Source organism: Erythrolamprus reginae, chromosome 5 (genome assembly GCF_031021105.1).
Source record: "Erythrolamprus reginae isolate rEryReg1 chromosome 5, rEryReg1.hap1, whole genome shotgun sequence".
In the NCBI taxonomy this organism is placed as follows: Eukaryota; Metazoa; Chordata; class Lepidosauria; order Squamata; family Dipsadidae; genus Erythrolamprus; species Erythrolamprus reginae.
Window position 1 is genome coordinate 54,400,740 of NC_091954.1, and position 20,435 is coordinate 54,421,174.

The 20,435-nt window shown below is 35.4% G+C and overlaps 2 protein-coding genes across 8 annotated transcripts in view; one reads left to right on the top strand and one right to left on the bottom strand.

Moving 5' to 3' along the window:
- Positions 1 to 8,270, top strand: part of SHTN1 (shootin 1) — a 115,921-nt gene extending 107,651 nt beyond the window's left edge. For all 6 annotated transcript variants that reach the window (XM_070752635.1, XM_070752632.1, XM_070752634.1 and 3 more), the window contains one exon: positions 3,293 to 8,270. In XM_070752635.1, the coding sequence (XP_070608736.1) occupies positions 3,293 to 3,497 (205 nt within the window). In that variant the 3' untranslated portion in view covers positions 3,498 to 8,270. The remainder of the gene's footprint in view (positions 1 to 3,292) is intronic.
- A 577-nt stretch (positions 8,271 to 8,847) lies between these two features.
- The window catches only part of ENO4 (enolase 4), a 28,544-nt gene continuing 16,956 nt past the window's right edge, over positions 8,848 to 20,435 (bottom strand). The window contains exons 6-14 of one of the 2 annotated variants that reach the window (XM_070752630.1): positions 19,837 to 19,968; positions 18,541 to 18,606; positions 17,250 to 17,312; positions 16,477 to 16,644; positions 16,092 to 16,217; positions 14,846 to 15,041; positions 11,442 to 11,509; positions 10,180 to 10,297; positions 8,848 to 9,149 (exon numbers count right to left, since the gene is read on the bottom strand). In XM_070752630.1, coding sequence (XP_070608731.1) covers positions 8,995 to 9,149; positions 10,180 to 10,297; positions 11,442 to 11,509; positions 14,846 to 15,041; positions 16,092 to 16,217; positions 16,477 to 16,644; positions 17,250 to 17,312; positions 18,541 to 18,606; positions 19,837 to 19,968 — 1,092 coding nt within the window. In that variant the 3' untranslated portion in view covers positions 8,848 to 8,994. The remainder of the gene's footprint in view (positions 9,150 to 10,179; positions 10,298 to 11,441; positions 11,510 to 14,845; positions 15,042 to 16,091; positions 16,218 to 16,476; positions 16,645 to 17,249; positions 17,313 to 18,540; positions 18,607 to 19,836; positions 19,969 to 20,435) is intronic. The other variant, XM_070752631.1, reaches the window with a different exon arrangement.

The following is a 20,435-nucleotide window of genomic DNA, read 5'->3' on the forward strand; positions in this document are numbered from 1 at the left end:
CACATACATTATAATATTCAGAGTCTTCCTTAGCTTACCGTATATTTAATTTTTATTCTTCATAATCCAATATTTTCTATTACCTCCCCTTCAGAAGAGGCTTTTATAGCTTTCAATTTTTGCATAACTGCAATTCTAGCTGCAGTAATTATATGAATAATTAAATATGTATTTTCTTTATTAAATTTCCCTGGTAGAACACCCAACAGTAATATCTCTGGTTTCAGCTCTATACATTGATTCAGTATTTTTTCTATCCAGATTTGAATTGAACTCCAATACACTTTGGCTTCAACACATGTCCACCACATAAGATAAAAACAACCCGGTATTTGCTGACATTTCCAACATTTAATAGATTTATCTTTAAACATTTTAGCTATTATTTTCGGTGACGTGCTATCTATAAAACATTTTATACATATTTTCTTTGTATGCTTTTGCCATTGTCAATTTATAGTTCCTTTCCCAAAACTGATGCCATTTATCCAATTCTATAATATGTCCAAAATTCCTGGCCAATTTTATCATCATTTCCTTCACTTGTTCTTGCTCTAAATCAATATATAGTAAGTATTTAAACAATTTTTAAATTAGTCCTTCATCCATTCCTGTGAGTATTTCATTCACTTCTGTCATTTCTAAATAATACCCTCTATTTTAACATTCTTGTCGTATCTTGACTGCATTTGCATTCTCATGTACCAATTGGCTGATATATTTGCTATAGATTGCTTTAATTACATTGATGGATTTTTTTCCAAAATCCATACTTTGAAGTTGTGTTTTGATAAATTGCCAATTCACATTATCAAATGCCTTCTGCACATCTAAAAACATCAGTCAATTGCTTTTCAGGATGCTGCACATAATATTCTAGTGCATTTAGAATAGTTCACATATTGTCCTTAATCTGTCTTTTAGGTAAAAATCCATTTTGATCTGGGTGTATAAATTCACTAAGAAATTTTAAAAATCTATTTGCCATTATTGAAACAAAAATTTTATAGTCTGCGTTCAAAAGTCAAATCGGCCTATAATTTTTAATTTTTTTGTAAATCAGTCTCTTCTTTCAGAATATTATAATATGCTTCTATCCATGAATCCTGTATCTTAGCTTCTAGTTAACATTTCATTATAAAGTTCCAGCATCACAATTCCCAATGTTTCTTCAAACATCTTATATACCTATGCTGCAACCTATCTGGTCCTGGTGCTTTATCATTTCTCTGTCTTTTTATTATCTCCATCAATTCCATTATGGTTATTTTCTCTTCTAACAAATTCTTGTATTTTTCTGGCATATTATATAGTGTAATTTCTTCCAAATACTATTTTATATTCTTTTCAGTTATTTTCTCTTGTTCATATAAATCCTCACAATATGTTCACACTATCTCTCCCCCCCCCTCATTATGATATTGTAAATTCCCTTCTGTGTCTTCCAGTTGTTTAATCCATTTTTTTCCCTTTTTCTTCTTCATTTTGTAAGCTAACAATCTCCCTGATTTATTTGCATGTTCAAAAACGTTTTGCTTAGTCATTCATATTTTCCTTGCCACCTCTTCATTTTCCATCATATTCAACGTATGTATCGTCAGGTTCATCATATTTTGTATTTTATATTGTTGTAAGCCACCATGAGTCCTTTGGGATTGGGCGGTATAGAAGTTGAATTAAATAAATGAATAAATAAATATTTTAATCCTTTTATTTTGAGTATCCTTTTGAAGTTCTATTTCTAATTTCTTATACTCTTGTTCCAATTTGTTCTTGTCATACCTTCTGTTTATTTATTTTACTCATATATGGCATATTCAGTCTCCATGCCGTTTGGAGAGAAATGTCACTCAGTTTATTTTCTTCAAAGAAACATTTCTTTTCTTTTTTCATAAATTGTTGAAATTCTTTTTCATTCAATAATTCTTGAGTTAAAGTCCATCTTTGACCTTTCCAAATAGTTGTAATTGGGTTATGATCAGCCCACATACCAGTTTCAATATTTATATTTTGTATATTTGCTAGTAAGTCTATTGGCATCCACAGCATATTTATTCTTGATAAAGACATATGTCTAGTGGAGTAAAATGTAAATTGTTTATTTGGTGGAATGTCCCCCTCCATGCATCCAATATATTTAGCTCCTCTACTATAGAGAAGTCCTCAGAGAGAGGCGGCATATAAATCCAATCAATCAATAATCAATAAGCAAGCAAGCAAGCAAGCAAAAAATGATTTTGGTAATATATTTCTTAATTTCTTATTCTTTTTTGCCATCTTATAGTCCAGTATTCAAATCTTCCATCATGCAGATATTTCCATAGTCTAGTTCAATTATTTTAGCATGTAGTTTAGAATAAAACTAATCTTGATGTTCATTTGGTGCATAGATAACAACTAGTAACTTTTTTTTTTTGTTATGCAGCATTATTTCTACCATCAAAACCCTCCCTTCTTCATCTGTGTATATACATTTTGGATTCATTTTTTTCTGTATATTTAATACAACTCCTCTTTTGCTTTGATTGATTTATTAAATTTATGTGCCACCATTTATTTTATTATTTATTTATTTATTTTATTATTTAGATTTGTATGCCGCCCCTCTCCGCGAACTCGGGGCGGCATACCATCTTCCCAATATGATGAGTACTTAATTCTGTAAATAGAAGAATGTCAATTATAGAAGTGCATGTTAATGATATAACAGTGTTTAATATGCTAAAGTGTTCATCTGTCATTAAACCATTTTTTAATTTAAGCTGATACATAAAGTGAGATGTTTCTTCTGAAGAAAAAAAAAAGACTAACCAAATACTTCCAATTTTAGTCCAGCTATTTTTAAGTTAACATTATAACCAATACTACTGTCAACTCATGGATGATTTACTATATTTGCATTATACTAAAAGGAAATTCATAGGCGTATTCTCTTTGTTAGGTGCTAGGAAAAAATGATCTTAGATGGTTGGTTGGTTGCATTTCATTTACAGGAAGTAGTGATAGCTATTGAATGATTGAATTTGTTGAAATGTTTCATCCTCACAGTAAACTATCATTTCTTATACTGTGTTAATAAATGTTTGAGATGGTATCAATATTATGTTCAGTTTTTCGGCTTACATGGAAATTGTTTGAAAAGGCAATTATTATGGAAGTGCGGCATGAAAAAAAGACTCAAACTGTGGTAGTATATCAAGCATGTGCTCAGACCGTAACTAATTGGTTTGATTGTTGTTTATATTTTTATAATCATGTAGTATTCCCTTTGTTTTTTTAATTTGCCTTTTAGGTCATCCAGCAATGCAGGACTTAAAAACAAGGTTGTTGACGCAGACAAGCAAGCTGAATTGATGGTACTATTGAATCCAGAGAAAGTCAAAGAACAAATGCCTAAAGTTATGGATCAAGGCAAGATAACTGAAAACAAGGGTCAACAGCTTCATAAAGACACTAGTACTGAGAAAACAAAAGAGAGTGACAGCTCTCTCTGTTAATTGATGTGCTGAAAGGCATTGACTATTTCTGGAACTCTGTTTTCAATGATTGCCAGTTGCTTTGTTTATGAATATGGGAAAGGGCTATATTTTTTATTCATAATGTGTTTAAATTGAATCCAAAGTCTTTATACCTCTTCCTTTTTTCTTCTAAATTATATTATTATTATATGGTGTTCACTTACCAGATTATGCAAAATGTTAAGATTTATTTGAATATTATTTTATAAAAGTACTTTGTTTATAGTTTGACCAAAAAGCCTTCTGTCTAATTTAAATATGTAAAACAAGCCTTAATTAAGAAATACATGACATGCTCTTATACGACTGACATCGAGAAATCAATTTTTAGTTAACGGAAGATACAATTTTTCGAAGCCATTCTTTAAAATCTTATTAAAACTTGTGGCCTGCAACTACAAAGTAAAAAAAATAGTATACGGTAATCTGGAATAGCAATGGTAATAGATTCTACTGAAGTTGAAGGAAATTTTCTGTAAACAATATTTGAACTGCATAAAAGTTAAAATACTGTATCTGTGTCTGGCTAATTTTATCCTCTGCCTGGCATAGTTTTCCACGAAAATAATAGCCATTGCAATCTGTATCTTATTATTATGGTTGGTCACACAGTCATTCAGATATTTAGAGTGGATTTGGCATTTTTGTTCACCTATTGAATTCTTCCCAAGGACCTGGGATAGGAGATGTTGTTTAATAATATTAAGGGTATATTATTATAACAATATGGAATCAGTATCAGGTCCTTATTATTATAAATATGATAACATAGCATATTAAATTGTTATTGCTTGTTGCACACCCCATCAGATGTTTAGATTGGATTTGGTATTTTTATCTATGTATCGAGTCATTCTCAAGGACCTGAGATAGGGAGATGTTGTTTGATGGTGTTAAAGGATATTGTTGTAGAATGTAAACTGTTCTAAGTGAAGCTGCCTTTTAACCAATGGTGATTTTGTCAATGCCAGATGATGTTCCAATTGTTTTGAGATTGCACCCAAAAAAGCCTATTACTGTTGGTACTACCATTGCTTTCTTTGGCTGCAGATGTTCTATTTTCAGGTATTTCTAGTTTGTTATCTTCTCCCAGTTCTTTCTCTTCTATTCTACGTGTCTCCAAGTACTGCCACAATTACTATTCAACTATGTTGTTTTTATTATCAAGAGTTATTAAATCTGGAATGTGATTATTATTAATTTTTTCCTCTGCAAGCAATAGGATGAGTAGTCAGTTCTAATTTTTTGGGCAATTTGGGGCTTATATTAGATTTTTCAAAATTAAATATTCCACGTTTATTATTTTATAAATAACTTCAAGAAGTGAACATATATAACATTCCTTCCTTCTTGTACTTTCCCCACAACAAAAACCTCATTAGATGTGTTGGACTAAGCCAAGGTGATTGACCCAAGGTGGCCCAGCCAGTTTTTCATGCCTAAGTAGGGACTAGAACTTAGTTTCTGATTTCTAGTCTGGTGCTTTAAGCACTAGATGAAACTGGCCCCTATAACCTTCCTACGTATTCCTACTTAACCATATGACATCTTTTCTGGGAAGACGTGACAATTGTTGGGTTTCCAAGCCATGCAAGAAATAAGAAGGATTTCTTATTCTTTTTTTAATAAATGCATTTGGCATTAGGAACAACAGAAGAAATATTGTTTTGTGATCTTTATATATAAATATGTTGTAACAGAAAGCCCAATAAAGGAGACATTATTTTGTATGAAAGACAGAAAAAAATGCCATGCCTAAGAAGTGCCTACTTTCTACCTGAATACATTTTAAAATCATACATTATGGCACCTTTTAAATAACAATAATTAACATATCCAATTAATTGGTTTATAGAAATAGGTATGGACTTCAATGAATCCTCATTCTAAACTGGTGTAGGATGTCAGGCTGTATATTATAGGCAGAATGAAATTGAAGCATTTCAGATCTAAATACTGTATATCATGTATGCAGGCACGAGCAAGAGAGCATATAGTTAGATTAAATATGTGAGATTAAATGTGTGAGCATGAAACAAAATATGATAGGATGTGATACAGGGAAATGGCAGCAGAGGGACAGCAACCGATTGTGGGGGTTGAAGGACAGCATGAGATCCTGAATCATAGCTTTATAACTATGAACTAGGCTTTATATTAGCCCACTGGGAAAGAATAAATGGGATGAATCAAACTGGGAAACCTTTAGAGCTTTTTATATGCAAGATAGTCATCTTCTATAATAGACTTCTGTTAAGAATTTAGACTTTGTTTTTGAGTTACTCAATCCTTAACTTTCACCAGAGGCCTCTTCTAAGAAAAGCAGCAGGAATCATAGAACTATGCAATTTATATGGCATTTCAGAGTAGCTGGAATATTTCTCTTATTAGAAAAAGAGTGGCTCTGATTGCTCAGCTGGGAAGGCAGGCATGAGGAAGAGAATATATAGTTTTTTGCACATTTATTTTACTGCCTTTTATACTCTCTAGAGCAGAGGTCTTCAAACTTGGCGACTTTAAGACTTGTGGATTTCAACTCCCAGAATTCTCCAGCCAGCTATCCTGGCTGGAGAATTCTGGGAGTTGAAGTCCACAAGTCTTAAAGTCGCCAAGTTTGAAGACCTCTGCTCTAGACAGTGGTGGGCTACGAGCCGGAATGCTAAATTGCGCGGCGGCTCTTAAGTGCTTGCGGGGCCAGCTAGATTTTGCTTCTGCACCTATGGAGGTAGCAAAATCGAGCACAGAGCCGCAGGTGCGCACGTTTTGACATGCACAGAAGCAAAAAAACCCTCACCAAAACACGAGCACACCTGCAGCTCCATGCGTGATTTTGCTACCTCCACAGGTGCAGAAGCAAAATCGCGCTGGCCCTGCAAGCATTTATGAGCTGCGGCGGCAAGCACAATTTAGCGTTCCAGCTGGTAGCCCACCGCTGTGTCTAGAGCAGGGGTAGGCAAACTTGGTTCTTCTATGACATGTGGACCTCAACTCCCAGAATTCCTAAACTAGCATGATTGGCTCAGGAATTCTGGGAGTTGAAGTCCACAAGTCATAGAAGAGACATCTTTGCCTACCCCTGGTCTGAGCAATCCAACCTTGGGAATTTTAAGACCTATGGATTTCAACTCTCAAAATTCCCCAGCCAGTAATGCTGGTTGAGGAACTCTAGGATTTAAAGTGCACAAGTCTTAAAAGCTGCCAGGATTGGGTACTACTTTAAAACTTATAGCTAATTGCAGAAAAAAAATTGCTATAAATGTTTATTCAATACCGGACTCTATTCATTAGTACTTTTTGGTTGGTATTGAATTGAGGCTAAAATCTAGCATTTATATGAATGCTATGCTCAGTGGTCTACAGCAATTTTGTGTGGTCTTCAGCAATTTTTTTGCGGTCAGAAAAGAAACTTGTTTTACAATTTTGACATAACGTGAGAAGATTACATGGCATTTATTCCAGTGTTTGTGGTTACTGTTTTTTGACTAAATAGACTGCTGGTTTTGTCTTGTTGATTTTGTCAAGTACTTCCCAGCAATATAAGAGATGCTATTTGAAATGTCTTGCTTAGACAGTGATGTTTGATTTCAATCCTTGTTCGTGGCCAAATACTCTTGCCTAGGATTGAATTCATAGTTAGGTAACACCATCCCGTGCAGTTATGTATGTGTGTTGTATGTCTGTATATGTATATGTGTGTATGTGTGTGCGCCTTGCTCTGTTTCTACAATATAATACTAAAATATATCAGTAATATACTTCCACATGAATTTCTACATATGGTACTATTTCAGGGCATGGCATGGAGGCTATGGAATATGCATTGGTCAAATGATGTTTACTCCCTGAGAACGGTCAGTCTTCTAGCTCAGGAGATGCATTAAATATGACACCACGTAGAATGCAGTGAATTCAGGAAAAAGACAAAATAATCGATTTACTAGATTTGGCCATCCTTCATTTTTTTAACTGATAGATCAACAAATGTGCAACAGACTACCTTGAGTGCAAATTTACAGTTTACTCATGTTTCTAAAACTATACATTTCCAATATAGTGGAAAACTGTGATGAAACCTCAGCAGTATAATATTGATTTGAATGCACTGTTAGGAAATTTCCAATAGGAAATCATAATTACTAGTGAGGACTAAGGTTGAATCTAATTTATTAGTTTGATTTGATCAGTACGTGTTTAATGCTTTTCTTAAAAGGTCAATCATAAAGTCATGTATAGACTTTCATTTGGAATTAAATTTAATGAAAATCAGATGAACTTTTTCTTGAATGCATTCTTCAGGAAAAATGCATAATCCATAGGATGGCATTATTAATGAGGTAACGTTACATTTCTTTTCTTTTTCCTTTTTTGGGGAGGGGGGTTGCATCATTTGTGGTTTGTACCTTATGATTAATTATTATGACTATGATTTATGACATGCTACTTTGTTGTTTGCATATACATTGAAAGCTAATGCATCGGAGATATATTCCTTGTTCGTCCAATCACGATTAACCAATAAAGAATCCTATTCTGTTCTTTGAATGGTGAATTAAAAATTTGTAAAAGTGGAATTTTTTTTTCCTGATTATGCATTTATATTAGTTTAATTATATTGAATTTAATATAATTTCTATATTTTTGGAGTTATTGAAAATAATTTTTAAAGGCACATTTCTTCTCAAATTGTTATAGTATGAAATTAATTGTTCTTTTGATGCTGCTTATTAAAATGCCCATGTTATTTCCCCAAAATTGTGATTTGTTGTTTCTGGAGTATTATGTTGCAGTCGTTTTCATTCTCCGCATAAAAATTTACAGATATACAGAAAAACTGATGAGTCACCATAAATTGCATTATATTGCACTAGGAATCTACACTAATTCTGAAAACCTCTAGTTGGTAATCATAGTATTGCCCCATAAACATTATTCCTGATCTTAATTGTTAATATAACTTTAATATTCTAATAAAAATACTTTCAATTTATATTTCAGATGGTTACTTGTTAATTAAAATAACAAACCAAAGATGCTTGGGGGATTTTTAAATTTTCAATTATTAGGGTGATGCATATTTGGAATAAAGAATTTTATGATAAAGCCCACATCAACACTGGTTACTATTCAAACAAATTTGTATTAGTGAAATTTAATGAGTCACTGCTTTTATAATCATCTATAATAAATATTGATAGTTTCTCCCACTGAAAGAAATTTTACGCAGAAGACAATCTTGTTTGTGTAGAACTAAACATAGGAACAAGTAGAATTGAAAGGAGGAAATAGTCATTGTGTTGGACACTATGCACACTGCAACAGGAAGACAAAATAAAACCCAAAATAAATATTTTAATGACAATAAGACAAATAAATTTACATTTTTATCCAGTTTCTGTCTTGAGAAAAATGTAATGCAATCCCAAAAGAATTCCAGAGTCAGCTTGAATCAGCCAATGCAAATCTGAAACATTAATTTCTAGACTACAGCTTCTTTACTCCCGGAAGGAGAATCACTATTCACAAGTTCTTCTTCCCGTTCTTCTTCTTCTTCCTCCTCCTCCTCCTCCTCTTCCTCTTCTTCTCCTTCTTCCTCATCAGTAAAGTCAATAAATTCATAATCAATTCTTTCACCTGAAAGGGAATACACAGCCAAATATCAAATATTTATTGGAGAGAAACTTTTCTACGGACTAAAGGGAGTGTGATTTTGCATACTGCTTACATCACGCAGATGGGACTTTGTTTGTTTCCATGGCCCAGTTTCTGGCAACGTGGGGCCAGGTGCTCTGATCCATGTACCGGCTTGGGAACCCCTAGTCTACATGCAATCGGGGACTACTCGTTTCTGTATGACCAATAACAGGCTAAATGTGGGTCTGGGGAGCTTTTTCACTAAGATTCTAGAGATTAGTTTTCAACATGGGGCCCAGCAAGTGGATTGAAATTGTTGCTACCAGAACCTCATTTAGCCTGTTGGTCACAGTGAAATGTGTCTTCCAAATGCACCTAAACAACACCAGATTGGAGAATCCAATCACAGCCACAACCACAACCAGTTAGCAGTTATGTTTTTTGTGGACAAATTGCCATGTTTGCTTTGAAGCAGTTTTAGCTGTTTCTGGCTTTATGTTTTTATATATTTAACACATTGTTGGGGATCAATTAAAAACAGGCTTCATAGAAGCAGCATGTGTTCGAAAACAATTCAAACTAATGGCTTTAATTGAATTTTGCAGGGGCCAAACCTCTTGTATGCAGCTTATGTCACATCTCCATTTTTACATGCAATTCATATATAATAGTATCTTTGAATCGTTATCCGGAAAACGATGAATCACATTTTAAAGCTTCCTCCACAACGTGAATATTCATTGATGTAAGGACTTTAAGAAAACACTCTCCCCTGGCGATGATTTCAGCCCATTAAATGCATTGAACTGTTGTTGCCACCAAGAAATTTTTACTTTTAACATTCAGATAAATAGATAACTCATCATCAGGACAATAAAACTCATGGCAAATGCCATCCTGTTTTCTGTAACTGCTTATTTACAGTCTTTTGATCCCTTTTCCCTCCTACGGAGTGATTTCAGTCACTTTCTCCAATCTCTGGGTTCTTATTCATTAAGCACTGAAAACAAAGTAAGAAAGGGGTCCTTACAAAGCCTCCCATTCTTGTTTAGTTCTTCCTCTATTGCAAGAAGTCGATTGTACTTGACTATCCTCTCTCCACGGGAAAGACCTCCCAGTTTGATGAATTTGGTTCCCAGTCCAACAGCCTAAAACAAATACATTCCTTTAAAAAAACCCTCCATAGCTGAAAACTTTGGTAGTTTATTCTGACTAACCTAATTTGGTGATTAAATACAGGCTTTAATTGCAGTCGTATATATTTCAACCCTACATGAAAGCTCATAAGGGAAGAGCGGAATTTGTGACTGCTAGTACCGATATTATTCTGTGTGATCAATGTTTTGTTTAAAAGTATGTGTTTCATATATTTTTATATATTGCTGCATGCATGTGTGTGTGTGTTTTGTACTTATTGTGTTTTGCCTTTCACAGTTTAATTGTATTAAATAGTTTTTAAAAATATATTAATAAAAGATTTGCATATTCGTTTCTTAAAGCAGCAACAATCTCAGTTGAATTGGAAGCTGCAGTTTAATCCTTCAACTCATATAACTCTTAAATTGCAACGTTAGAGTAAATCTGATAAGTATAATGAACTAAAACCTGGTTTCTAGTAGATAATTTATTTGTTTCTTACATATAAGTAGACGTTATTACTTATCTATTGGGAGAACACAGAACAAAGTGGGGGGAACAGTGTTACAACTTAGTCTGAATATTACTACACTGTTCAATTTTGAGGAGAAAATAGTTCAGGTATTTCAAACAGAGCAGTTGCCATTGGTGTAGTAAGTCAGGAGAAGAGATAGGAAGCTGAAGCAGATGTAGAAGAATCCAAGATGACTACATTATTGAAAGGAAGGGGAATAGGAGCGACCTGGGAGATTGCAGGAGACGGAAGAGAATAAATGAAGAATTGGTGAAAGAAATTTGACACATTAAGTAAATCATCATTTCAAGTGACATCCTCTATATAATGATGCTTTAATACAAAAAAAATCAACTGGAATCCATTAAGACAAGGAAATACTGTTACTGCCCTATGTTTGAATTATTTACTCAACTTTTCCTTAAAAATGTCAGCAAGTGACAGTGTTTGTTGCTTGCTTCTCGTGCCTACACTGCTGTTTTCCCCTTGAATGTTCAAAGATTACATCGCTTTAAAATGCAACTTTCTTCAAAAAGCCAATTTCCTCAAAGGTTATATATCTCTTCACTAGATAAACACTTCTCCCAGGAAGCAGCTCAAGATAAAAAGCTTTGGGCAATTGTGGAAATGTTCATACATACCAAATCTGCAAGGCTATCATCAGAAGATTCTCCATCTGGACTTCCTAAGATGGAAAGGTGCCTCCAACCTGCATTGAATGCGAGGGCCTTTAATTTCATAAAACATCTACTTTGCAAATCATTGACTTAATTCTAAAATTATTGAAGTCCTTTTTAAAAAATATTTAATATTGTTATTGATTTTTTTTAAATTATGAACACACACACAACTATTGAACACACACACAATTATTGAAGTCTTATGGCAGCAATGGTTTAACTTTTTTTCCTCGAATGCTGAGAATACGTACAGGCATGTGACTGTTCTTCTGTGTGCCCACACCCATAATGCAATGCCTCCACATACCTCGCCCCTCATGCATGCGCACATTACATCTCTTGCACTTTTCCACTCTACCCCACCACACCCAACACACACTGTATTTTGGGCCTGTATTTTGGAGGCGAGAAATGGCCTGGATTTTTTTCCCTCCACAGGCTCTGGAGATTTTCCTGGAGTCTTGGGGAGGGCAAAAATGTCATGGAGGCCCGAAATGGATCCTTTTCTGGGCTACTGTGAAGAAAGCCTCCGGAGCCTGGGGAGGGTGAAAACTGCTTCCCCTGGCCTTCTGAATGCCAGAAATAGCCATAGGCATGGGAGATCCATTTTCTGCCTTCCTCAGACTCAGAGGTTTTCCAGGAGCCTTCAGGAGGACAAAACCAGCATCCCCTGCCCCTGCAGATGCTGGAAATGGACTGTTTCTTGACTTGTGGGAGGCCCGTTTTTCACCCTCCCAGAGCCTTCACATGAGTCCTGTACTTACCTCACATTTATTTATTTTTTATTTATTTATTTATTTTGTCCAATACACAATGAGGGTTTTAGTGGGTATATACATAGTAAAATACATGATGAAGGTTATAGAGGATATACTCATAGTAAAATATATCTAAGAAAGAATAGAAGAAGAGATATAGGAATAGAAGAAAGGTATAGGAGATATAGGAGAGCAATAGGACAGGGGATGGAAGGCACTCTAGTGCCTGGGAAGGGGGGCAGCATGGGCGGAGCCATCAGAAAAGCAGTTGAACAATGCATGCGCAGTGAAGCTGACTAAGGCAATGGCTCACGTGCCCACAAAGATGGCTCCATGTGCCACTGTGGCAAGTGTGCCATAGATTCACCATCACAATCTTATGGTAACTTTCAGAATTAGTAATTTATTATAAATTTAAATTTTTTGAACTAATAAAATAAACTCTAGTCCTGAAAAGTTTCAGTTTCATTAACTAGATAACTCCTCAAATACATTAAGTTTATATTAGTTTTGCTGTAGCAAACTAATACAACTGTCCTTCCAGGAATACAAAATTATTTCATTATTTAACATTTATTTTATTGCAATCTAGTTTTGTTTTATTGTTTTATTATTATCATCTGCCCACAGCCAAGCATTATTGAAAATTTATTTAAATTTATTTATTCTACATTGGATTGTGGACAAACTCTAGAAAAGCTAAAGTATTTGTATTACTACTGTATTTGTAAAGTATTATTTGCTTTTAACACTCCCCAAAACACTTACAGCAGAGATAATCAATTAAAAGCATATTTAAAATAAACATAGTGAATCTTTTCCTGTTGACTACAGATTTTTTGTTTTCTTTAAATGAACAATTCTAGATGATAAAAATAAAAATCAATATTAATATTTTTAAATCAGTTATATGTTGAGGTCCATAAAGAATGATGGGAAATATGTGACAAACCAATACTATAAGAGATACACGAAGTTTTCTATACCAGTGTTTCCCAACCTTTTTTGAGCCGCGGCACAGTATTCACATTTACAAAATCCTGGGGAACATTGGGGGGGGGGGGGGTTTAAAAAAAGTTTGGACAAAAAAATATCTCTCTTCCTCCCTTTCGCTCTATTTCTCTCTCTCTCCCTCTTTCTCTCTCTCCCTTCCTTCCTCTTTCTTTCCCCCTCTCTCTCCATCTCTCTTTGTTTCTCCCTTCCTTCCTCTCTTTTTCTCCCTCCTTCTCTCTCCCTCCTTCCCTCCCTCTATGTCTTTCCCTCACCCTCCTTCCCCCCTCTTTCTCTCTCTCTCTTGCTTTCTCTCTCTCTCTTGCTGTCTTTTTCTCTCCCTCTCTCTCTCCCTCTCTCTTTCTCTCTCTTGCTATCACTCTTTTGCTTTCTCTTTCTCTCCCCCTCTCTCCCTCTTTCTCTCTCTCCCTCTTGCTATCTCTTTCTCTCTCTTTCTCTCCCCCTCTCTCCCTCTCTTTCTCTCTCTCCCTCTCTTGCTATCTCTTTCTCTCCCCCTCTCTCCCTCTCTTGCTCTCTCTTTCTCTCCCCCCTCTCTTCCTCTCTCTCCCTCTCTTGCTATCTCTTTCCCTCTTTCTCTCCCCCCTCTCTCCCTCTCTTTCTCCCTCTCCCTCTCTTGCTATCTCTTTCTCTCTCTTTCTATCCCCCCTCTCCCTCTCTCTTTCTCTCTCTCCCTCTCTTGCTATCTCTTTCTCTTTCTCTCCCCCCTCTCTCTTTCTCTCAGCAGCGGCATTGGGCGGAGCTCCGGAATGGAGGCACCGACCGGCGGCGGCTGGACATTTTGCTGTAGCCATGGGGCGACGGCAGGGTGATCAGCTGTGAGGCGGAGCTCCGGAAGGGAGGCACAGACGGCGGCGGCTAAACGTGTTGCTAGACGCCGTAAATATCTAGCGCTGGGCATGGACGTGGGGCTGCGTCCATGCCCAGAGCTAGATATGTACGGCGTCTAGCAACACGTTTAGCCGCCGCCGTCTGTACCTCCCTTCCGGAGCTCCGCCTCACAGCTGATCACCCTGCCGTCGCCCCATGGCTACAGCAAAATGTCCAGCCGCCGCCGGTCGGTGCCTCCATTCCGGAGCTCCGCCTCACAGCTGGCCACCCCATACTGCCCGCTGCCGCCGCCATCACCCTCCCGCTGTGCGCCGCCCTCCCGCTGCTGCTGCCCTCGCACCAAGCCCCAAAGCTCACCCGCTGCCATCACCAGGGAAACTCCAGCCGGGCGGGGCGCTGCAGCTGCTGGAAAATTTGGAAGGCGCAAAGAAGGAAGCTCAGCTTCCAGTCTCACGACTTTTTGCTCTTCGCAAAAAGTTGCGAGACCAGAAGCTGAGCTTATTTCTTCGCGGCACACCTGACCATGTCTCGCGGCACACCAGTGTGCCGCGGCACACCGGTTGGGAAACACTGTTCTATACCACTTAAAGCTGAATTATATCTAAACATTCAACTTACGTATTTTAAAGTGAGTTCCAAATTATACTGCCAATCCATAATGAAAGCAAATTTTGATAAATAAGAATGTTTATTTATTAGTTTACTAAATATAAAAAGCTCTATATTTTTAAGCTACTATTGAATTTTGATACACAGTTTTTTCCTCACCATCTAATCGCTGGGTCATTTGTATAAGGTCCAAAATTTTAGCTTCATTGATATGTTTTATGACAAGCCCACTGCATTTTGGCATATTGGTTTTTTTAGAACCTAGAAGTTTACTCAAATTCCTGCATGAGTCTTCTGCAATTATATAACATTTGGTACCCAAAACATTCCACAGGTGGATCCACTGTTGGCTGTCCTATAAAGATAGCAAAATGAATACAATGGAACAACAGACTAGAATATTTTTTATTGGGCACGTGTGGAATTAGTTTCAAACATTAGCTCTAGACAAGAAGTCAAAGTACTCCCAGAATTCTTTTTTTTAAATGATACGCTTTTAACATTAACATCAGTAAATTAAATACAGTACTAGGGTGAAGAAGGAACACAATAAAATCATACTTTAATTTATCTAGAAGCCCTAACTGAAGAACTGAAATCCAGACTTGCAAATCAGCAAGAGCAAAAGTGCTGCAATTTTATCAAAGTTTTATTAAAAGCAATCACACACACACACAGACACACACACGCGCGCGCGCGTGCCTGTTATACACAGGAAGAACATCTTACCCACACACACAAACAAAAAGATGTGGACACAATTTATCAAAGTTTTATTAAAAGCAATCCCCCCCCACACACACACACACACGTGCGCCTGTTATACACAGGAAGAACATCTTACCCACACACACAAACAAAAAGATGTGGACACAATTTATCAAAGTTTTATTAAAAGCAATCCCCCCCACACACACGCGCGCCTGTTATACACAGGAAGAACATCTTACCCACACACACAAACAAACAAAAAGATGTGGACACAAATATACACGAAAGAAGAAAAAGTATGTATGAACACATACATGTAAAGCAAGCAGAATTGGTAGGATATACTGTATGTAGAATGTGGAGCAGGAGTGGGTTCCTCCCAGTGCGGACCAGTTCATCTGAACTGATAGTGACCCACTGGTGATGTCAAGATGACGTCACTGAACTGGATTGGTCAGTGTCAGTCCGGTGCCGCCATCTTTTTTTTTAAAATCCATTTTTTAAAAAATTTCTTCTGAGCATGTGTAGATGCCATGTTTCCAGCACTGTGCAACCAAGATTCAAAAATTTCCTTTTAACAACTTCTAATTGTATTGGTAAATGATTAGAAAATGATGCTTAAATCCAATTTACATAAGTTGGAAATAGTTACTGCAAATTTAACTATATCTATATATAAGAAAAGGGAACTTACCTCTTTTCTTAATGGATCTATTAATGTTAAAATAGAAGGGAATCTCTTAACCAGATCTAGATACATATCCACCATTTCATCGACAGATTTATATGTTCCAACAATTACTTCATATCTTCCTTTAGTCTAGAGTGTAAGATATTGACAAAATCTATTAAATATGAAGCTATCCATTAAGAAAACCAGTTAGGGTCAAGCCTAATTATGGAATTATATATACTGAGCTTTTACAACAGCCTTTTTTTCCTCAGGTGCCATTATGGGTCTTATATTTTATATTAACAATTTATTGAACATTTGACTCATCATACCAGCACCTCCATTATCATAACAAAGTCCCCCAAAAGAGGAAAACCAATGATAAATTATTGAAAATCAAACTTACATAGTCCATTATTTCATGAGCAGCACAATTTATCCCCAAATACATATCTGTTCCTAATTCCAAGGAAAGAAGTGCGCATGCTGATTGGATCAAGGATAGTGGTTGTTCCATACTGTCGAATCCCATTACCAGGCAACCTAAATGGGATATCTTTTTAGGAACAGGAAGCTATGAATAAAACAAAAAATAGTCTGCTAAATTCTGCCCTTTTTGAACCATTCCAGTAAAACTATATGGATTGTATTGCTCTAAACTCCTTTAAGGCTTTTTTTCTGTATGGTTATTTCATAGGTCAAACCAGTGGTGGGTTGCTCCCGGTTCGACCCAGTTCAGCAAACTGGTTGCAGCAGCAGCATGAGGCTCCACCCATCTGCCTGGGACACTTCTGCACATGTGCAGAAGCTTTTGCACATGTGCAGAAGCATCGTACAAGTGCACAAGGGGATACGTGAACTGGTAGCAATGGGTTTTAGAACCCACTACTGGGTCAAACCATGGTAACATTATGGTAATATTTCAGCTATATACAATTTATCATTACCAACAAGAAATCAAACAGGTAATTTCCTAGTTATTATTTCCAATTTCTATGAACAGATGGACATGAAAACAATTACTAAGTTTATTCATATCATTTGCAAGGATGCAATCTCATAGCAAATAAGTTGTATTCTATAATATGTCAAGGATGGCTAGTAAGCTTTTTCCCTTATAATTTTAATCTTAATCTTTCAGCACGCTTAACCTTAGGACCACTTTATTTTTTTCCTTACCGGCGTCTTTTTCCCTGCATCTCGTGAAGAAGCTTTTTTGTTGCCATCTATTGCAGAATCAGACTGTTGCAAAGAAATTTTCAAGAACCAAGTGTTTAGGAAAACATAGTATGCAGAAAAATGTAACAACTAGTCATCACAGTAAAATTCAAGTAGTCCTTGACTTACAACCACAATTGAGCACAACATTTTGGCTGTTAAGTAAGACATTTGTTAAGGGAAATTTGCCCCATTTTACAACTTTTCTTGGCACAGTTGTTTAAGTGAATAACTTCAATTGTTAAGTTAGTAACACAAGTATTAAATGAATTTGACTTCCCCGTTGGCTTTTCTTGTTCAGAAGGCTGTGAAAGGTGACCCCATGACCCCGGGATCCAGCAAAGGTTATAAATATGAACCAGCTAACAAGCATCTGAATTTTGATCATATGACCATGGGGATGCTGCAAAGGTCATAACTAAGAAAAAATGCCATAAGTCACATTTTTCAGTGCCGCTGTAACTTTGAGCAGTGACTAATAAAAACTGCAAGTCAAGGACTATCTGTAGGTAGGTAAAATGAATATAAACTGTATGTGATTCCATACTGCTCTGAAGTAGAAATGCATTATTAAACTGTACCTTGCTAACAATTATCTGACTCAGCATTATAAATAATGAACATGTATTAGTTTAAAATAGCAACTTGTAATTAAATGAAAAGAAGGTTCTTGTGCAACTAACCACATCTCTTCATTTCATCCTATTTCTCAGGTATGTTTCCGTTTCCCAACCCAAACAGTAGCTCTTTGGTAGATTGTTTTTGCCCCCTCTCTCTGCAATGATTTTTGTTTTACGGATTATGAAGTTTGCCATTTTGCTGTTATTTCTTTCCTTTCTATGAGTATGGACATGTTAGATCTAAGCCAAAAGATGACACTGTGAAATCCAGTCAAGTCCAATTCTCTTTACAACTAGTAGACAGAATCTTGCCAGACTAAAGCTATAACCTTCTAACAGATATAGCCACATGGGATATATCACTCTGAACCTATTCTTTTCTCCCCATCCAACTTAGGACTGTGAAATCTCTTACTTTGTGATTCTTTTTGGAATGTACTGCCTCGTCCTCCCCTCCCCTCCAACCCCACTTTTTCTCCAAATTCAAATTCCAAATTCCATAGCAAAGCTGCATGAGTTAGGGCTATCTATCTATCTATCTATCGATCGATTGATCGATCATCTATCTATATATTTATTTATTAGCATTTGTTCTTGAATGTTCTAAATAAATGTTATTATTTTTGACTTACTTCTTTATTCATTTTTTCTATCAATTTCAACATCTGTTTCTGAATATCCATACATCTTGTTAGGGCCTGCATAATAATAAAACATTATGTCAAGGAGGATTATCTTCCTGTATCAGCAAATTCGTGCTTTAAGATAATCAGAGAAGGCACTTTTCTATTTTTTTACAAAGATATTCCTATCCTGGATGCAACTGTGCTTATCAAATGGATTTCCCAAAGTGGCATACCTCATACAAACACAAATTAAAACCTTGTTTGCCATTCATTTTAACTAATTCTTACCTATGTTTAGTACAGAAATTGTACAGATTTAATTATACTTTAATGATAATTAATTTAATTTTATGTCTCTCAATATGATTACATTTCAGTTTTATTAAAGATTTGCTTATTATTATATAACACTGTGAAATGAACAAAATTAATCAACAATTCTATCATCTTGTAACCTCTTCTAAGACAACAGAGTTAATTTTGTTTACATGTACTGAAGAGATGATAGATTGACACATTATATTAATCAAGTTTTCCTTTAGCAAAAATTATATATTTGGTATCTAATAGTCTACCCAATCAAAAACTGATACCAACTATAAGTAGTCTCACTTTCTGTATAGCCTACTATTACATTTCTTTTACTTGTGGCTTCAGCCACAATGCAGGACTGTATCATCATATATCTTGTGTTAAACTTATTCAAAGGTTATCTCGGTGATTGGGAGTTACCTGTCAAAGCTATTTCTCAAATCCATTTTAGAACTATTGCAACTATGTTTTTAATATTTTTTTCATTAATGCTTCTTCTGTACCAAGTTAACACTGATCATCTTGGAATGTGAAACTTGATTTAAAAAATCTTCTTTATTCTACAGCAAACTGTGCTAAATCTTTTAAATGTTGTTATTGCTTGCTTTCCTTCATTACAAGAGGCATTGGAAATTCCAAAATAAATGCCAGAAAAATGATAGGCTATTGTAACTATCTATACTTATGTCAATAGCTATATTTATAACTATAATGTTTCTTGCAGGTGAAATTCTGCATATTTATTTACTGAATAGACATTTTGTATAGTATGATCAGCATAACAGTATTTTCAGTTCTTTTTCTGAGATGTCTTGCCCGCACACAGATTTTGAATTTAGTTCCAAGTCAACATTTTTAATAAATAATAGTGATACAGTTAATAGATTTCCATCCTGAATGGTGAATACAATGTGACTACAGTACAATTAAAATCTTGAGTGATTTTCAACATTTTATTTATCATTCTCAACATAAAACAGCATACAGTACTTGTTTAACTGTTAACCAGGCAGGAGGGATCAACATCACTTCTTTCATTAAATTCAGTTTTCCAGGTGATGATTTTCCACAATTCAAAACTGTTATAATTGGCAGTGGCATAACCAGTTCTTTTGGCATCTTCTAAATGGGGAAGAATGTAGCATTTTACTGGTTATACTAAAAATAAAAGCCTGGCTCTCTAAGTCTACTTTAATCATATATTATGTTTTACTATAAACTACCTTTTATATTATTTGGATTATAAAGGAAAGTTGACTGTATTTGCATATTTATATGTACTATTTGCATCTAAGATTGACTAGACAGACAAAGCTTAATTTCATTAAAAATCATATCCAATTTTAGACATGAATGTTCAAATAAGACTAATTTAGCTACCAGAAAAATAAAATGTATAATAATAAATCTGTATGCAAAATTATTATTATTATTATTTATTGGATTTGTATGCCGACCCTCTCCGTAGACTCGGGGTGGCTAACAACAGCAATAAAACAGCATATAATAATAATCCAATACTAAAACAGTTAAAAACTCTTATTATAAAACCAAACATACAGACAGACATACCATGCATAAAATTGTAG